General features: G+C 47.0%; 1 protein-coding gene across 2 annotated transcripts in view; it reads right to left on the reverse strand.

Moving 5' to 3' along the window:
- Positions 1-1,912: 1,912 nt before the first annotated feature.
- Positions 1,913-20,985, reverse strand: part of Usp43 (ubiquitin specific peptidase 43) — a 62,732-nt gene continuing 43,659 nt past the window's right edge. Inside the window, exons 13-15 of one of the 2 annotated variants that reach the window (XM_039084979.2) lie at positions 18,436-18,594; positions 17,833-17,997; positions 1,913-4,251 (exon numbers count right to left, since the gene is read on the reverse strand). In XM_039084979.2, coding sequence (XP_038940907.1) covers positions 3,176-4,251; positions 17,833-17,997; positions 18,436-18,594 — 1,400 coding nt within the window. In that variant the 3' untranslated portion in view covers positions 1,913-3,175. The remainder of the gene's footprint in view (positions 4,252-17,832; positions 17,998-18,435; positions 18,595-20,985) is intronic. The other variant, NM_001396024.1, reaches the window with a different exon arrangement.

Below are 20,985 nucleotides of genomic sequence, written 5' to 3' on the forward strand. Positions count from 1 at the left end.
TAGATGTATTTTATACTTTATAAATCACAAAATGAGAATTGTGCTCAGCTTACATTTGAGAGAAGTTTTTTTTTTTTTTTTTAATTATACGGAAAGGGTGAAGTGTAGGTTGACATCTTTATGAAGGTAAAGGAAGACACAAGATAAAACGAGGCCTGCCATTGGACAAGAAGGAAGGGAGGAGGGAAGAACGTTTTAGAAGGAAAGGGAGAGGCAGAAAGGAGGAGAGAGGCAACATGGAGGCAGACGTAAATGATCCTCATCATGCATCTCTACATAGATACAGGTTGTTATGAATATTTCTTAAGGGATGGATTTCTACAGGTCAATTTATCTTATCTAGGTAGGCAGTTTATATCTTTATCATTTGGTGGTGAGTTTATTGAGCGGGTGTACTGTGGATTGAGAATTTAACATATAAGTCTGATTGTTGAGTTACAGTCTATTGAGCCTCGATTTCACTGGGTAGTTGTGAGTTTATACTTTAACTACCAGGGGGCGGCTGCTGGGAGTGTGGGCAGAGTTCATGGCAGGGAGCCGTGATAGCCCAGTCACTGCTAGACTTCTAAAGCCCGGATTTTACCAGGTAGCTGGAACCAGAGAGTTCCCAGCTAGCAGAGAGCCGCCAGAAAAGATACTAATCAGAGATAAATTATGGTTAGTTCCATAAGGCCCACCAGTGCCGGAACTAACACTAGGGCCCAGTGTGGCAAGGTGCCACACTCAATGGATCACAGACTGCCTGGGTCAGAGAGTACTGGGGGTCAGTGTGGAGCCCCTGAGATAAAGAGACCCCACAGTGCCATGTGGCCCTATGGGTGCCGACACTAATGCAGGATAAAAAGTTAACAACTTTTTTTTATTAATATTTACCGCAACACTTTCCTACCAGCTCCATCTTGCAGTCCTAGGAAAGGGATTAGACAGAGACCAGAGACAGACTTATCAAAAGATACCTACTAGAGTCCAGGTGTCACAGCCTCTTTCTAAACCCTGGAGTATTTATAAGTCTAAAGTAGATGCCCCAGTGTGTGGTACACCAGAGAGCATTGCTAACAACTGGGACCCTCTCATGATCCCAGAGTCTAGATCATTACAAGAGGGAGGCCCGGGTGCAAGCCTGAGTTACAACATGGCAAAGTGACACTGAGCTTGGCGTCAGCCAGGATAAAATGATCAGCCACATTTTCCACACTGCCCACGTATGACAATTTAAGACTTGAAGAAACATGGGCTGCTATTAGAATGTAAACACATGGGCCTGCTAGGGAACATGGAGCCCTCAGGGCGTCAGGTGGCTGGGTCTTCTGCCTCCTTGTTAGTTCTTACAACTGTTGCTGAGATGAAAGGCAATTTGTCTTCCTCACTGGAGAAAAGAAGGAATCCCATTCTTTCTGATTTAAAGAAAGAAAAAAAAAAAAAAAAAGCTGCAGAGCCATGCACCAACCCATACTGTGGTCTGGGGGAAGACTGCATTCCTGTGGCCAGAAGTCTTGAAGAAATATCCCATGAGAAAGGAAGCTCCCTCCAAAGAAATGTTTACCTGAGAGGCTGGCTGCCAATGAGAGGGGTCTAGGCTCTGCAATGTCTGTAGGAAACCTAAGGTATTCTTAGATTAGGTCCTGAAGGGCAAGCAAATACACAGAACCACATGGGATAGCACAGGGTGAGCCAGGCAGCCTCAGACTTACAGGTGCTGGCTCCCTCCGGAGAACCAGAAAAGCCTTAGTCTCCTTCAGGAACAGCAAGTCAAAAGCTAGACATGGTGGCTCATGCCTATAATCCTTCAGAAGGCTGAGGCAGGAAGATGGCCAAGAGTACAAGACCTGTAACAGGCTACAGAGTGAGACTCTGTCTCAAAAGTATATACAAATTTAAAAACATTTTTAAATGAAGGAAAGAAAAGGATGAATAGAGGCACACATAATTTTAGTTAAGAGCTTTTTTCCCCCCTTAAGTTTCAGAAACAACACAGGCAACTGTTTTCTGACAGACAGCAACGAGCTGTGACTTTGCAACGCAACAGGAATGAAGTGAGTCGCTTTTCAAATTTCAGTAATTCAGTCCACCATTTGCTGGTTTCACAGACACAATTTTTTATTAAAATTGTGCATAGATAGATCTCATATATTTTAGAAAAACACATCTTTATTCTGGTATCAAAATAGTTATCTTTTTAAAACACCTCGAAAAGCTGTAATACAATTTTCTTGCTATATATTAAATACTCTCCTGAAACAACAATCACTTCTCTCCCATCTTTCGCCGCCACTGTCACACTCTATTTCTTTTCCCTTTTCTTTTTTTTTTTTGGAGCTGGGGACCGAACCCAGGGCCTTGCGCTTGCTAGGCAAGTGCCCTACCACTGAGCTAAATCCCCAACCCCCACACTCTATTTCTTATTCTTTTCGTTTCTTGGCATCTTTGACACTTATCCAAGGCAAGCACGGAAAGGAAAAGATCTTCCTTATACACCCTTTATTAAAAAAAAAAAAATGAAAGAAGGGGGAAAGGAGGGCACAGGGGAGGAGGAAGGAGAGGAGGGAGGAAGAGGGAGGAAGGAGGAAAGGAGGAAAAAGGGAATGGAGGAGGGGAGGAGGGAGGAGAGGAGGGAGGAAGAGGGAGGAAGGAGGAAAGGAGGAAAAAGGGAATGGAGGAGGGGAGGAGGGAGGAGGAAGGGGAGGAGGGAGGAGAGGAGGGAGGGAGGAGGGAGGAGGAAGGAGAGGAGGAGGAGAGGAGGGAAAGGGGAGGGGAGAAGGAGGGAGGAGGAAGGGGAGGGGAGGGGAGGAAAGAAGAAAGGACATGTAAGTTAGGAGCACGAAAGCTGGGAAGAGTGAGAGTATCTGACATGACACCAGAGTCTTTTTAGTAGACTATGGCAGGCCCTGGACTTAGATACACCAAATACTAATTTTAGTCTTGTAGTGATAATTTGGGCTCAGCAGCACCGTCTAGTGGCCAGGCTGTATCAAAACCCACCAATGGGAACCCAACCACTTTGACACTGGGTTATTGGAATATGATAGAGTTACAGAGACCAAACTTTTTTTTTTTTTCTTTTTGGAGGCCACAAGTCAATTGGATTCTAGAAAATCTACTCTGGACACAAGCAGCCTACAGATTCTCAGTGCGCAGCCCCAGGGATGCCAGCTTCACGCAACACTGAAATGTTCCATCAGAAGCTGGACTCCGGTAAGGATTTCTTTCGACCTAAGGAAAGGGTGTGGTATTTCACTCTCTGAAGGGTGCCATAAGAAGTCAGTTCCCCAGGAATGGTCCTTTGTGAGGAGACAGCTGCACTGGCCCGAGGGGGCCTGCTAGCTTTTCTGGGGAGGTGGAGAGAGCTGGGCGCAGAACGGATGTCCCTCTCCGAGTGGTTGCCTAGGCCCCTGGCTGGGCTCTCTCGAATCCTCAGGGCAGGGGATGAACCTCGGGCATGCTCATTCAAGGCAGGGCTCAGCCGGTCACTTGCCAGGGAGATCGAGGGTGCTGGTGGGGAGCTCTCAGTCCTGACAGCCCTCTTGTGCTCTTTCTTCCAAAACACAGACTTCAAAAGAGTGAATGTCCCCTGTCCCCTGTCTTTGTCAGGGGCCCTTTCCTCCATGGCAGCCTTAGCCTTCATCTTGGGTAAGGTACCTAAGCCATTGTCCTTAAAGTTTCTGAGCAACCCAGTGGAGGGGGAAGGTGGGCTACTCTGGCTTCCCACCTGGCTACTTCCCTTCCAGGTGGTCATCTTCTGGCCCTCAGGACGTGCATGTTTTCCATCCTCCGCTGAGGGCATCACCGTGAGGGGCAGGTCAAACTTCTTTGGGAGCCTGATATCCTGACTTGCATTCCCTGTTCGTGTCCTGGCAGTGTGCAGACCATCGTCTAGGGACCCCAGGGCTGAATGGTGGTTGAGATGGCACGAGGAAAGGGGCACCCCATTTGTTCCTTGCCCAGTGGCTCGACCGCTGTTGTCACTTTTAGCAGGAAGGGTGGCATCTGACCTCGGTGAAGCTGACGTCTCATCCCCACCAGCAGCACGCGTCAAGAGTGGTACAATGGACTGGCTGGTGGAGCGGGGTCTCCTTCTGGACTCTAGGTATTCCACCAGTTCAACGGATGCCCCAGGACGTTTCTCCCTGTGTCCAAAGGACCACCTCAGGGGCATGGTCTTGAAGGGCCCATGCCTGGATCGGGAAGTAGGAGGTACCTTCATGCTGATACTTCGGCCACCAACTCCCTGAACCAAAGGCCCGGCCTCAACTCCTGAAAGAGACAAAAAGACCATGAGCACTGGTTAAGAGATACATGCAGTGCCAGCCTTCAAGCAAGGTATGTCAGGTCTAAGGCTGGGCACAGTGACCATAGCACAAGCCAGACACACAAGGGTCCTGCCCTTAGGACAACCAATGGTTTCATCCACTATCCCACAGAATCCATGTATACATTTAAAACTTACAGGGGAAACCACAGGCAAAGGGGCACAGCCTTCCTTGATATCCACCGAGGATTGCTCCTAGACTAGGATCCCAGCAGATAGCAAACCTGTGGGTATACAGACCCCTTCTATACAACAGTATGCATATCTTTCCACAGACTTTAAGTCATTCCTAGATTATGATACGGATACAAAGCAAATGCTATGTAAACAACTGTCAGGTTACGTCACTTAGGAAGTAATCACAAGGGAAAGGATCTGTGCATTTCTAGTAGATACTCTACCTTCCCCAGACACTGCCCCTGACACCTCCCAAGCCGGCCTGCAGTTGACTGCAGATAAGAAAATGATGTTGAGGGCTGACTAGATCCATGAGCCCTGTAGCCAGACAACTGAGGGTTTCACTGAGTCAGCTGCCCTGAGATCTGACATCATTATTATCCTTCTTTAACTATGTCTAAGGACAAAATGCTTACCAAGTATCTCTCAAATTGAGTCAAAATTGGGCACTTGTACTTTAAAATGCAAGAATGTCACATATCCCATACTGAGCCCAAAAGAAAACAAAGTAACTGTAGGCTTCATTTTATCTAATTTACCAGTGTTGCCTTTTGTGTTCTCTTTGTATTTTGCAATTGTCTGTAGATGGCTAGGAAAGTGGTTTTTGTATATAGTCTTAAATGAAAAGTTTAGAATCTTAGAAGGCATTGTGATCCAACTTGCACACACACACCCCCCCCACACACAGAGATACACACAGAGACACACTCAGACACACACACACAGAGATACACATACAGACACACTCAGACACACACACCCACACCCACACACACATACACACAGACACACACTGTGTACTACGCATGCGTGTGAAGACACACAAAGCTGGATAGAGAACTGGATACCCAAAGTGATGAAATTAGAGGGGCTGAGGAGTGCTACTAACTCTCCTACTGCTTTTCTACAGCTCGGCCCTTCTGTGCCTGTCAGTCAAGTATAGTCCGTCACATGGTGCTGGCGACCACAGCTGGCCTCTGACAATATGCTACTCGTAGAGTGTGAGTGTTATGTGCTGAAGGCTTACATCCCCCCAGTTCCTAAGTCGAAACTCTAACCCCCAAGGTCATGGCTTTAAAACAGTGTCCTTATCGGAAGAAGTAAGAAAAAAACAGTTCTTTCTGACTCTGTATCAAAGAAAAGGACTCACCATAACCCAACCTAACTGGCCCCCGATTCTATCCTGTAGAGCCATGAGGAATAAATTTCTGTCACTGGTTAAGACTCCAGCATATTTCTGGGACCCCAGCAGTCCCAAAGGTCTATGACAGAGACCAACTTTAAAGATAATCAAGGATTTTTGTCTCAAAACACCCATGTGGGGATGTCCTGAATCTCTCAGGCATATAGGTGAGAGGTCAAGGACAGCAAAAGTCACAGAGAATGTTGGGATAAAAACCTAAGTGCACAAGGCCATGTCTGCCAATGAGAAAGCAAGCCCCCAGAGGGAAGGAAAAGTGCTGGGCCAGCCTCAGGCAGATAGCAGAGGATTCACGGGGCTCTCACCCGTTGGGGGTTTCACATGCCATTTTTGATATCTTTCTCTTTAGAGCATTTCTTTAGATTGGCCAGGAATAGACCTAATTCCACCCAAAATACTTTGTCATTTCAGTTTGCATTGACCTTGTGACTTCACCATTCAATCCCCACACCTGGGGAAAGATAAAACACTGTTCTGGAGGCTGAGGTGTGTGTGAAGTTTTCTTGTTCCTTGTCCACAGCCCTGAGAAGGGCAGAGAGGGAAGCTTTGCATCAGGAGGACAAAGCTGTGGCTTTTAGCCCTTCCCCGGGTGGAGTGGCCTGGAGCCCTGGCAGGTAGTGAGAAGACCTAGCTGCCGCTGTAAATAACCGCTTTTCCCTTCTTCCTGTTGTGAAAGGGCCAGGGCTGACAGCAACCCACACTACAGACACCCAGAGGACCCCTTCAGCTTGCCCCTTTTTGGAGAAAAAGCACTCTCTATTTCGTTTCATCTATTTATTGCCCCATAACAGGATCTGAGGGCACTTGCTCACTAACCAAGCAGCTGTCTCTTATCCAGTACTAAAGCCCTTCCTCTGGGAGATGGGTTATCTGGAAAGCTGGGAGCTAGGAAGGAGGATGGGATCCAAGGAACCAGAGAGTTTAACATTTATTTACTTTTATTCTATGTGTGTTTGTCCCCACGTATAAGTGTGCCGGGTGTGAGCCTGGTGCCTGCTGAGGTCAGAAAAGGGTCTCAGTCCCCTGGGACTAGAGTTACAGAGTGGCCATGTCATTGTTGGGAACCGAACCCAGGTCCTCGGCAAGAACAAACATTCTTAACCACAGAGCCACCTCTTCAGCCCAAGGCCTGCAGCCTTAAGCCACATCTTCCTGGAGGTTGTGCATCCCCTGCAATAGCACTTGGTCTGCTGATGCACACAGCCTCCAACCGCAGAGCAGCTGCTCCAAGAAATGCCTCCTCTGTTCCTGTCCATGTACAGCCACCTCGACTCTCAAGTCATTTCCGTTCCTTGGGCTAGTGATGTGATCTCCAAATAGAGGTCACACTGTGCTGTGGGCAGGAGCCTTAGGGCCTCTGCTCCCCACCCTTAGTTCATCTTCAGTCAGTCAAATACCTTCAATATCCCTAAGGGTTTCCACTACATCTTAACATCCACTCAGTAATTCATCCTAGCAATATTTAAGAAAAGCCTACTGTGTGCTAAAGATTATTTTTCAGTGCTTGGGGTTAAAAATACAAATAAGAACCAGATATGGTGCACATGCCTTTAATCCCAGCATTCAGGAGACAGAAGCAAGATAATCTCTGTGAGTTTGAGGCTAGCCTGATCTACATGGCAAATTTCAGGCCACTCAGGGCTACATAGGGAGACCCTGTATCAAAACAATAACAAAACACAAAGTGTTCGTGGCTCTGCTCGTGGGGTTTGCCAAAAACCAAAACATAAGATATTGTGTAACACGGTAGTGAAGGCTACAGCGAATAAGGTGGGGTCAGGAAGAAAAGGGGGTGGGGCGTGAGGGAGGAGCAATATCTGAGAGACCTAAGTGAATGAGGGACCTAAGTGAATGAGGGAGGGAGAGAGGGAGGGAGGGAAGGAGGGAGGGAGGGGATCTGAGGAAGACAAGCTCCAGACTTCAGGAGCAGCAGGTGCAAAGACCCTGAGGCAGAAGTAAATTTGCTGTGTCAGGCAAGCATCAGAGACAACCAGAGCAGGAACACAGGAGAAAAGAGCCCATGCTATGTGCACCCAGGACAGTGTCTGAGCCCCAATCCATAGCTGAAGACCTCTGCCATTGACTTTCAATGTCAAAAAAATTTCAGCACCTCTCTGTTCCTGGTTTAATTGTTTTTTTGCTCTCATGTCTCTTGATGGCCTGGCAACCACTTCTGCATGGAGGGCAGAGACAACCTAGAAAAAACTTGACCCCAAAATCCCCTGTGGTCCCCTAGAAGCTCAGGCAATGTCTACAGATAGGCCAAGGCTACTCTTCTTCCTCTAAGACTGAGCCAGGTGGACAAAAGTGGGCAAGAGAAGGGCCAGATGTCAACCACCATCCCTTGGGAGCAAGAGTCACCATCCCTTCTCTCACCCCAAGTATCCCCTCATTCTAGAGAGGGAAGAGCAGAGCCTTGTGGGGCAGAAACAGAAAAGGTAGCAACAGGGTCCAACATGGGTGTGGTGACTCACACCTAGAATCCCAACACTCAGGAAGCTGAGAGACTGAGTTCCTTAGTGCCACAATGGTGAGAGAGAGCCTGCCCCTAAGTAGAAGTGACATCAGAGAGGACCCAGCAACAGAATACAGCACAACACAAACCAAACAGCAACAACAAGACAGGAGAGCAGCAGCCTGTGACACAGATCAGAGCATCCCATGACCCTGAGGGAGGCCGATAGCTTCAGGGCTTGGTAGGGTCACTGCTGAGCCCGCCATGAGTCAGTAACAAGGTAAGAATGATCTCCCATCCCAGCAGGTGTGTAACCTGCAGCCTGCACCAGTCCCACCCAGGAGAGCTAGGAATACGACCCAGCACACATAGGTGGAAACGTCACAACACTAACGTACTGGACACCTCTCCACATAGTGCAAAACGGTAGTCACAGAACCGCAAGGGAAAATGGAGGAGAGTGAGGAGGTAGAGCCAGGAGCCACAATAAACAACCAGAAAAATCTGAAGGCAAGAGACAATAAATCAAGGGAAATACAAGTCAAAGTCCCAAAGAAAGGCCGGAGTGTGCAGAAGGAAGTTTCGCCTTTGGGGGGCTGGGTGGGGCTGAACACCCAGGCAAGTGCTAGAATTTCTGAACTCTGAGGTCAGAGAGAATCTTAAAAACTTCCAGCCAGGGAGAGCAAGAGACACTCACGTGAAAAAGAACAGTCTGGGTTTCTCACCTGCCGCCCCGGGGCAAGGAGAGCGTGGGAAACCAGCTCCAGACGCAGAAAACAGAATTGCAACCACAGAGCCCTGGGTCAGGCAGGCTGCCACCCACTGGGTAAAGGAAATCGTTCTGGTTGTACAAGGATTTAGAGATCGCATGCCTGAAGGGCTCTGACAAACACTGACAGAGCAGAGATCTCAGGGCGGAGGGCAAAGAAGACAAACTCCAAACCACAATGCATCTCAGCCCGGGAATTCCAAGAGCTGCAGATCCTCCACAGGGAAGGCCAGGCAGCCTCTGAAGGTCACCTCAAGCCAAGTCGGGTGCACAGGACAGGAGAATCTAACTGTTGCAGCACTGTCAGAAGTCCGGAGGAGTGTGTTCCCCAACAGGGCAGAGGGAGCTGGAGAAAGAGTTTCACACCTCTCCTTGTGGGGTGGGGTGGGGGTGGGGGCTTGGGGGTTGGGCAGGGGGAGAGCGAAGGATTACTGGAGCAAAGGAAGAAGGCAGTGGTGAAACAATGCCTGGCAGGAAACAGCTGGTTTCTTCCAGCCTTATAATAGCAGGAAAACGTGATTGATCACAAACACTGAGAAAGTACACAGGAACAAGGTAGGATGAAAAGCAGAATTTGCAAATTAATTAGAAAAGGAAACAAACAGCAACCAACTCAACCAAGACGAGGCAACTTCAGGAAAGGAAGAAACCCAGGAAGGAATATTTTAGCAAAAACACTGCCACTTGTTTCTCTCCTCCCATCCAGTGGGTGGAATTCTCCTAACAAAGAACAGGAATGCGGCCAGGGAAGGGGCTGAGAAGCACAGAGCTCAGCTCCCTAGCGTGCGCGAGGGCCTGGGTTTTACCTCCCAGTACCACAGGGAAAAAAACAACAAAAAATTGGCTCTTTATTTTTGACCTCAAGGTCCGGGAGCTGGAGCAAAAAACTCAATGGTTAAGAGCAGGTTCCTCAGAAAATTGGACATTGAACTATCTGAAGACCCAGCTATACCTCTCTTGGGCATATACCTAAAAGATGCCCCAACATATAACAGAGACACATGCTCCACTATATTCATAGCAGCCTTATTTATAATAGTCAGAAGCTGGAAAGAACCCAGATGCCCTTCAACAGAGGAATGGATACAGAAAATGTGGTACATCTACACAATGGAATATTACTCAGCTATCAAAAACAATGACTTTATGAAATTCATAGGCAAATGGATGGAACTGGAAAATATCATCCTGAGTGAGCTAACCCAATCACAGAAAAACGCACATGGTATGCACTCATTGATAAGTGGTTATTAGCCCAAATGCTTGAATTGCCCTAGATGCACAGAACACATGAAATTCAAGAGGGATGACCAAAATGCAAATGCTTCACTCCTTCTTTAAAAGGGGAACAAGAATACCCTTGGCAGGGAATAGGGAGGCAAAGTTTAAAACAGAGGCAGAAGGAACACCCATTCAGAGCCTGCCCCACATGTGGCCCATACATATACAGCCACCAAACTAGATAAGATGGATGAAGCAAAGAAGTGCAGGCCGACAGGAACCAGATGTAGATCTCTTGAGAGAATACAGCAAATACATAGGCGAATGCCAGCAGCAATCCACTGAACTGAAAACGGGACCCTGTTGAAGGAATCAGAGAAAGGACTGGAAGAGCTTGAAGGGGCTCGAGACCCCATATGAACAACAATGCCAACCAACCAGAGTTTCAGGGCTACAACCTCATAGGTAGCAATGAATAGCCTAGTAAGAGCACCAGTGGAAGGGGAAGCCCTTGGTCCTGCTAAGACTGAACCCCCAGTGAACATGATTGTTGGGGGAAGGGTGGTAATGGGGGGAGGATGGGGAGGAGAACACCCATATAGAAGGGGAGGGGGAGGGATTAGGGGGTTGGCCTGGAAACCAGGAAGGGGAATCTACAATCAAAATGTAAATAAGAAATACTCAAGTTAATAAAGATAACAATAAATAAATAAATGGATAGATAGATAGATAAAAGAGTAAAGTCATGGTCTCTGTCCCCCAGTCTTCTGCTGGAGGATAGATTTTTTTCAGTTTGTGGTCCTATTTCCCATGGGCCTGTGTTAAGTAAGCACATTATCTGAAATCAAAGGTCAGGTACTAGAAACCTAGGGAGGCTGCTTATTAAAAAAAAAAAAAAGAAGAAAGAAAGAGCACTTGGCAGCTAAGGATCATCCAGTCCAGGGGATGTAACGCCTCCTTCTGGCACCTAGGAGTAATGCATGCATGTGTGTATGTGCCTGTGTGTGTACACATTACACAAACAAAACATGATACAGAGAGAAGAGGCAAAATTATCAATGTGGAGTCCAAGGTAAAAAACAGAGAACAGATAAAGAACAATTACAATGATAAAAAAAGCACAATTTATATATATATTTTAAAAAGATTCAATAGCGGTGAACTTTCAGACAAGCTCCCAACATTAGGCAACAACAGAGTATGTGGGCAAAGCCCAGCTCTGCTGAATATCTCAATGGGTCCCCTTCACAGTCAGAAGGAGATCTAAAGCCAAGCTCAGTGGCTCATACCCATAAACCCAACACTCGGGAGACGGTGGCAGGAGGTTCAGATTCATGGTTGGCTGCACTGTGTGAGTTCAAGATCAACCTGAGCCATAATATTTTGTTTCAAAAAACAAAACAGTAACAAAAAGAGGCACATTTAAAGAGATACGGGAGAGATGACTAAAGAGACCAATCACCTAACACCGTAATGACAGTGAGCGCTCGAGCCCTCAGAAAGGTTTCCTGCTAACTCACATGTTCACAGAACACTTACTTATAAAATAACAAAACAGACTTTCCCATGAAAGAGGATAACTTTTGAAAAGCTCATTCTTGGACCATAATTCGCCAAATCGGAAACAAAGAATAAAAAGATGGCCACGCGGTCCTGAATACTTGAAATGTTCAGATACCATCAAAAGGGGAATGTAAGCTGAAATGAAATACTATCTGGAAAGATCTAGAATGGAAGAAACAGTTAACGCCCAAGACAAGCCACAGAGGATGATTATCAGGAGAAGGATTTGTCCTAACAAGCTGCAGACACCTAAGCCCCAGGGCCCTGTATTCACGATGGTCTCTGGGAAGGACTTCTTGGGATAGAGCTCTCTCTCTCTCTCCCTCTCTCTCTCCTCTCTCCCTCCCTCCCTCTCTCTCTCTCTCTCTCTCTCCCCTTCCTTCCTTCCTAAACATAGTTACATCTTCCTGTAGTTGTAGAGGTAGGGTGCTTTTATATCCCTTTGGCTGTACAGCACCTCCTTTTCGTATCTACCCTAATTCTATTAGTTATAAACCCCAATGAACTCTGTCTTAGTCAAGGTCACTATTGCTATGACCAAACGCCACAACCAAAAGCAAGTTGGGGAGGAAAAGGTTTATTTGCTTTACAATTCCACATCCGTAGCCCATCACTGAGGGAAGTCAGGACAGGAACCTGGAGACAGGAGCACTAGTTCACAGATGGCACCACCTACAATGGGTTGGGCCCACCCACATCAGTCAGTAATTAAGAAAATGCCCCACAGGCTTTTCTCTTTACAGGCTGATCTTCCGGAGGCGTTTCTCAGTTGAGGTTCCCTCCTATCTGACGACTTTAGCAAGAGTGAAGTTAACATAAACTGGCCAGGACGCCGACCTACTCCTTTCAGTATAAACGCCTTCCCAACATCCCTCGGCCAGGCCCGAGCTCCCGGAGCGATGGCATTCCAGGGCAATCCATGCTTCTCTGCAGAGGGCTGCTGGCATGTAGTAACCATGACCATTTACCGACCAGGACCATGCCTGGGTGTCGAAGGACACTTGTCGTCCTTGCCCCCAACTAGAACTCACCTCCATTAACTTTGAAAGATAAAAAGCTTCTCTCACCTATGAGAGAGGATTGAATCCCTGTGCAAATCTCCGCTAGATTTGCTTCTGCCCAAATCTGACGATAAGACGAGATTTTGCAACCATCTCAGAATTTCAAGGACAAGTTTCAGAACTCTATTTTATCCAAACTAGGAGGGGAAGGCTCCCTTGGAAAGCAGGGCTCTTCCGAGGAGAAATCTCAATGTTCCACATTGTTGGCAGCTGAGAGCCTCAGAGGACAGTTGGAGGAACCTGTAAGATAGTTGCCATCCCTGTCCTGGTCTTTCTGGTGGAAGCAGATGCAGAGGCCATCCATGGGTTGATATGGGTGGGCCTAACCCATTGTAGGTGGTGCCTGTGTCTCTGCAGCATCCCCAGAGCTGGGCCTGACACCCCATTCATTCTGTAGAGCTGCCACTTAAAGGAAGGGTGCACGAAACATCTCTCCATGGGAGAGATGTGCCGTGCCTTTTGACAGAGCTGAGACGAGCCGATGACTTTCTCACAGGTAGTACTGACAGGAATGAACCAGCTGGAAGAGCCCCTCTCTTGTTTACAGGCACTCTCCCAAAGGTACAGCCAGAACAATGGGAGAGAAGAAAAAATATAGTCCTGTGGGAATGAACTGTAAGGACCTGGACTGGTTCTACACACACACACACACACACACACACACACACACACACACACACACTCCTGCAGCATTCCATCTGGTGGTGAAACAATGGAAGCTCAAAATGCCAAACACCAGAGAGTAAAGCAGAAGGCAAGGAGAAGACTCTATCATCACACTGACCCACTCACTGCTATCGACTGGGAGTCTGTGTGCTCAGATAGAGCAATGGCTGAAGTACATGGAAACAAGCAGCCAGTGAGTGTGCACATGGACCATGGCCCAGCAATTCTACCCCTAGGTATGGACTTAATGGATACACAGGCCTATGCACAGCAGAAGACATGAGGCCCAAGTGTCACAGCCATACAGGTCAGTATAGCCAGAGTGCTTGGGACCAGACGTGTGTGAAGGTTTTAAATCTCTTCAGATGTTGGGATAGGTAGAATAATGTGGTCTCCTGGAGAGAGAACCCATGTCTAAGCATGAGACTCTTTAATGCGTCATGCATATACACCGTATGCACAAGCATAAAAGTGATTTATGTAATATTCTTAACAATTGGTAACACAAGACAAGATTTCATGGTGTGAAATTTTCCACAGGTGATGGCATAATATTGGTAGGAGATTTTATATTTTGAAGTGTTTGGAATCTCCAGATTAAGTACACTCAACTGTTAGTGTTGATCCTAACTCCAAACTGGAGACAACCCCTAAACCTAGCCACACTAGAAGAAAAAGTGACCTACCCTTACAACGTGGGAAAATCTGGTAAGAGAGACGTACCGTCTGCCAAGCAGCAGATGCCATCCAGAGATAAACCATTCTGTGGGCCCCACAGAGACGCTGCATGGATTGGCAGAGGATCCACCAGTAATTCAGGAATTGAAAATCTGTAGTAATTCAAGACACTTCCTCTGACAGGCAGGCCAGATTTCTCCAAGGCTGACGTCTGTGCTAGCGTCTACAAAAACTTCCACTCCATCGTCAATGTATGGAGAGCAGAAGTCGATCCCTGTCTTTGCTTTTAGTCTCTTTCTCTCACATACATAAGCTACCTTCTGAACAGAGAACTATGAATCTCTGGGTTGATCTCATTTATAAGTAAAATAAATTTAAAACAATGCACTGCTATGCACACCAGATGCACCTCCCAAGAACAGCGGCAAACATAATAAGGCAAACAGAAAGCCCGATGCCACATGGCTTCACAGGTAAAACTCATCCTTGTAAACATGCACTTTTACACATAAACCAGACTGACTACAGCTCTGCTCCAAACTCTCCAATAGCTACTCCCCGTGCCTGGAATAAAGTCTGGCGGGCGTGTCACAGTTGGCCCCTGTCCGTCCTTTACTTAACACAGTAAAACTAACCTGGCATAGATTCTGTGAGAGCCGGAAGCAATGAATGAGAGGTATGAGGAAGTAGGATTCCAGAGCCACTAATCTACCTTTCTTTCTTCCTTTCTTCCTACCCTCCCTCCTTCCTGCCCTCCCTCCTTCCTTCCTTTCTTCTTTCCTATTCTCCCTCCTTTCTACTCGACCTTCTTCCCTCCTTCCTGCCCTCCCTCCCCTCATTGGTATTGGGGACTAAGCCCAAAGCCCCGTGCATGGTAGGCAAGTGTCCTGCCACTGAGCCACACAACCAACGCAGAACTCTTTACTTCTTAACCTGGGCCATAAACATGTTCACTTTATGGTAATTCATCAGATGTACATGTATAATTAGGGTACATATGTATTAGTAGTATATTAGTTTAGTAAAAATACCTGCATGTTTTATATAATATGTACTCAATAACGTATGTGCTCATATGTTAGAGTGTGTCACATATTGATGACATAATCACAAATGTTAGCTTAATGTTTCTATATATGTGATATTTATATTTGTATACATTTCTATTAAGATTTTATATTGAAAACTAAATTAGGAACTAAAGGAAATATACATTTTTTTGAAATTTAATTGGTCTTTTTTGATACAGGGTCTCTCTGTGTAGCCTTGGGTATCTTGGAACTCACTGTGTAGACCATTCTGGCCTTGAACTCACAGAGATCCACCTGTCTTTGTCTCCCTGATGCTGGGATTTAAAGGTGTGCGCTACCATGCCTGACTGGAAATGTTAAAAGTTATGTGACCACTTTTCTTTGTCCAAGGAGACAGACACACACAGATACAGAGACTTGTTTCTATAACCATCCTGTCCTCTGCTCTCTTGCAGTCTCTCCACTGGACGAGGTCTCCTTAACATGAGCATGCTCCGCTAGCTCTTTCAGCAAAGGAAAACAGAAACATCCCTGAACCCGGCTTTCTGTGCAGCCTCAGCTACTGGTCTTTCACCATGCTGTTTGATGATGTGTGCATGTGCCATTACTTCCTGTGCCTCAGCTGGCCTTCCATTCCCTCCCATCCAGAAAGGCCCCTGAGAAGTTACTGGTGGCCCTCCAGCCAGACAGGTGCTCTGCATCCCTTAGTCATAAACACAGTTGGCTCTTTCCTTCTAAAAGATGCTTTCCAACACTTGGGAATGTGGTTTGCTCCCCCTGGCCCTTTCTTAGTTCTATCTCCACCTTCACTCAAGCCCTACACATCATAGCTGCCAGCTTGGTCTTCAGTCTGTACTCTTTGCTATCTTCAGAATCTCTATGGAGAGCTCTGTCAGTCTGTGGCTTTCACTCCATCTCGGTGCTGGTGACTCCAGTCCCTGTGGTTTTCATGCTGCTATGAATGCCTTGCTGGAGTCTCAAACTACCTGTCCTAAATTATGTGGCTTCTTCTAACACTGACCCTGTTCCTACCCAACTTCCCCCCACCCTACCAAGTGCTCAATGATTCCCCTTGTTGATTATACCTTAAACAAAGGCCAAGGCGTCCTAGATAATTTTCCTTCTTTCATATGCTGCACCCAACACCAGAAAATTCATTAGTTTATCTACAATCTGACCATCTCTTCCTCAACAAATCCATCCAGATCCTACAACCATAAGACGGTCTCCTACTAGGCCTTCTGTCTGACACACATGCCTGCCCCTGACGGATTCTTCCTGTAGGGACAGAGTAAACTTCAAAACTATAAACCAGGGGTGCTAGAGAGATGGTTTAGCAGTTAGAACATTTGCTGTTCATCCAGAGGAATCAGATTTAATTCCCAGTACACACATATCGGATTAGAACATTCTACAACTCCAGTTCCAGGGGATTTGATATCCTCTCTTCTGACTTCCAAGGGCAAAAGCACTCCTCACATGATGCTCATATATCCATGCGCGCGCGCGCGCGCGCACACACACACACACACACACACACACACACACACACACACACACACACAAATACCCACTCCATGGGCTGTAGAGATGGCTCAGTGGTTAGAAGCACTGGTTGCTATTCTACAGGACCTAGGGAGGACCCACCTCACAACCACTTGTAACTCAAGTTCCAGGGGGGTCTGACACCCTCTTCTAGTCTAAGACCCTTGCACTCCCGTGATGCACAGACAAACATGGAAGCAAAGAACCCATATACATAATATAAAAATTAAGATTAAAAATGTAATATATAAACCATATTGTTTACTGCCCTGCTCCAAATTCTCACCCACTATCCATAGCACTTGAAGTAAAGCCCAAGTGGTACATCATGAGCCGCCCATCTACCTCCCACTGCCCTCTTCACTCTGCTTTGAGGCTGTGGTTTCTTCTGCCCCTCCCCCGACCCCATGCCCACCATTCACAGCACAGCAATGAACACAATCCCAGCCTTCTGCATGTGCATGAGTCCCCGGTCTCTGCTCAGACCTCTATTCACATCACCACCCCTGTGTACCAGCCAGGCCTTCCTGTATCCTCCTCAGCCTCTGCTAGCTCAGCCTCTACTCACGTCACCACCCTTGTGTGCCAGCCGGGGCTCCCTGGATCCTCCCCAGCCTCTGCTAGCTCCTTCCCAGTTCACCTCTTTTCCTTTGCCCCCGCTTTAAACTACACTGCTGTGTTAGCTTCCACATCTGTTCCATGAGGTACTAAGCTCTATGGGAACAGAAAATGGATGCAGAGTAGTTCCTTAGAGCCCAGGAAACTGGATCCTGAAGATGCTCAAATATGAAAATGTTGTAAATAACCACGCAGTTCCCTATGATACCGGATGCAGTATAACTATTATATACACAGTTGGTGTTGTTAGGAAACGACAAGAAAATATTCTGCCCATGTTTAGTACAAGTCTAATTTTTTTTTCTGTTTCCCATCCATGGTCGATTGGCTACCAATATGCAACTTGTGGATTGAAAGGGCCACTGCGTCTGTGGATGGAGGGGGACCATGGATGGATGGAGAGGCACATTGAGTGGTAAGACCCCAAGAGACAACACACCTCTCATCAGAACCAGCTCTTTCTGTTCACGGTATGAGGTGCCAACACTTTCACAATGAAAAGCAGGGAGGGAGGAAAAAAAAAGACAATCTAACCACATACCCTTGTCCTGCTGGCAGACACCATTGGTGAAGACTGGAGAGTCAGGTACCCGGGCCACAGACGGGCAGGGGGCAGAGCTCCAGGACATCAAGCTTCCCCTTGTGCTGTTGTTGAGGCTCCCAAGCCTCATGAGCCAATGATCAGACAAGGAGGAGCTGGTGGAGCCTGCGGAAGAAGCAAAAGAGAAAGCTGGACCTGGCACATCCAAGGAGCCTGAAGGTAGGTGGAGAGTTGTTCTATCACCAGGTTCCCAGCTACCCCAAGAGTCCCACAATAACTCCTACCTTTCAGTCCTGGACTAACCAAATCAGAGGGGAACTATAGAAACAAAGGTGAATGGCTGGAGGGGAAGCCTGCAGTGGGACACCCTTGGAACCATAGAGTTTAGAAGCCTGCAATGGGACATCCTTAGAACCATGGTGTTTAGTGAACACAGGGAAGACGGTTCCTCAGTGCATTCAAATGTCTCCCATGAAATTATTTGCTGCCAACTCTGGCTTCCTAAATGGGACTACTTACAGCTGAGCGGTCTCACTGGCCCAGGACATCTCAACTCTTAGTATGACCTCCAAGTCCACACCCCTCCTGAGCTGTGGCACACACCTCTCATGGAGCTGCTGGCTGACCAGGGAGGGATGCTGTTCCGCTTCTGATAGAACAGGATGTAAGCCCCCCTGGTGTTGACCTCATCCTCTCGCAGGGGCTCCACCGTGCTGTCATCATAGCTGTACCATTGGCCATCCAGGGAGTTCCGGCAGTAGGCTGTAAAGGTTCAAACCCCATGTTCAATGCTTAGAGCCCCAAGCCAGGAAGGTGCTCCCCACCGGCAGAGCTCAAAAATGGAGATAAAGTGGGACAACAAAAATGTCCATTTTTAGTTAGAACTGATTTCTGTAATACCAGAAAAAGACAACAGTTCCACAACCATGGTAACTTACCCAGGGGAGCTCACTGGAAGGCGAGTGCACATGGTCATCTCAACCAGCACAGTTTCTCCTAACACGGACGGGGCCTCGCATTACAAGGCTAGTCAGTACTGTCATCCACCGCTCACCCAATTATGCTGAGACATGTCAAAGTATACGTCTCTTAATGGCCATGGAAGAGAAAATGAGACTCCCGGTTGCTCCTTCCTACTTAAGGACTGGATCGCAACATTTACAGAAAGATGAACACGATTCTGACCACCTCCAATCAGCTATAAACACCTGGCCCTCCAAGCTCAGTGCACAGCCCCCAACCCACTGGTCCTGAGGTTGGTCAACTTTTAGTGAGTGGCCAGACCAGGAAATACTCCAGGCCTTAACAGAGTATACAAAAATCAGTTCTAGCTAAACATGGACATTTTTGTTGCCCTTCTTTAAGCATGTCCATTTAAGCATGTCCATTTAAGCATGTCCATTTAAGCATGTCTGAGAAAGGCCTTGTGCTTTTACTTGTCTCTCCCTTTCTGACAGTATTAACAAGGGTTTACATGGTTCATGCCTAATCACTTTGGCTCAGTATGAGACTCCCATGAAGTGCACATAGATGTGACTGCATCTATGTTGCCACCTTTTAAATGTTAATAGAAAGAAAGGAAGAAAGAGAGAGAGAGAGAGAGAGAGAGAGGAGAGAGAGAGAGAGAGAGAGAGAGAGAAGAGAGAGAGAGAGAGAGAGAGAGAGAGAGAGAGAGAGAGAGAGAGAGAGAGAGAGAGAGATCGGTTTTTTAAGTTTATGGGCAGCACAAGTCCAAGTCCAGACCCTGGGCTGCACAGGTCCCATGGGCCCTAGTTTTCTGAGTTTTGCACTCAGCTCAGCTCAACACCCAAGAATCCTTTGTTCTTCTTTCCACCCCTGCCACACCTCAATAAAAGTCTATCTTGCTAATCACACTCTCAAAAATACATCTAGAAAGCTTTGCCGGTCCCCAGTGTGAACTCTCACTCAGAGATCGCCTCCGACAGCAATCCTCGCCTGTGCCACTGCTCTTCTCTACCAGTCTCTACAGAAGAGTCATTCTGAAATGCACATCATTTTACTCCCCTACTGAAGACCAAGAGCTGGCCACTGTGACAGTAAAACATTTCCTAAAACTCTTGGACTCTCCAAAGTGTCTCTGTCTACGCTGATGATCTATGAGATGGCTGCTAAGTGGGGCTGCAGCCTCTGTATAAGCGGGGTCAGGGTGGGGTCAGTTCTGAAGGAGGTCAAGGAAGCAGCCGCAGGCTGGGACTTTAAGGCAGTGAGAGGAGAAAAAGCCAAAGCCCAGAAATAGAACCAAACACACACATGTAGAATCACTAAATTAAAGGAACCTTTCTATTAGTAATGGTCTTGCAGCAGCTGGTACATGGCTGGGGAACATCAAAAAAACTCCAGATCACAGACTTCAATGTGAAAATATAAAACCTCGAAAGCACTGGAAGGCAACAGGGAAAAGGGCTTCCCAGCCACACCTTGAAATCCAAAGTCATAAAAGGAATGGCAGGCCATCTGGCTGCCTGGAATAAGGAAATGTAAGCCTTCAGCAGGACAGGTGACTTCAGGTTTGTTGGGACAGATGCTAAGGAGAGGCAACTAACAATAGTCACATGGGAAACAGTCAAGGGCATGCATGGGACAAGACATTCAGGGATTTTCCATACTGAAGAGGCTAAATCCAATATGTCATCCCCCCATGAGACTGGCAAAACTTGGGGGTTCCCACATCCAGGCTGTGGGGAGCTCTCCTACAGGGATGCAAAGCACTCTCTCACTGCTGGCAGGAGAGCAAACTCCAATAGACATCTCTACAGGGAAGCTTTACAGCATTCATCAAAACGCAGATCCAATAATGGGAGTCTTGCTTAATGGTAGGGTGCCTGCTGACCCAGCTCGAAGCCGTGGTTTTGATATATGCATGTACACACACTCACATACACACACAACCCTGAAATTTCCCCCTATCAAAAGCTTGTCATGGAGGAAATGACACATGTCAGTTTATTATTGTAGCAATACTGCAAAGAAAAAGAATGAGCGTGTGTGCCCTAGTCCTCTGTATACCGGAGTAGAAGCCATAAGTTAGATTATGAACTGAGGAAAATCCAGCTATGGATTTATATACACACAAGGATTCAACCCTTGTGTTTAAAAATGAGTGACAGAATGAAGCTTAAGGATCTCTCTCTT

Source organism: Rattus norvegicus, chromosome 10, assembly GCF_036323735.1.
Source record: "Rattus norvegicus strain BN/NHsdMcwi chromosome 10, GRCr8, whole genome shotgun sequence".
Lineage (NCBI taxonomy): Eukaryota > Metazoa > Chordata > Mammalia > Rodentia > Muridae > Rattus > Rattus norvegicus.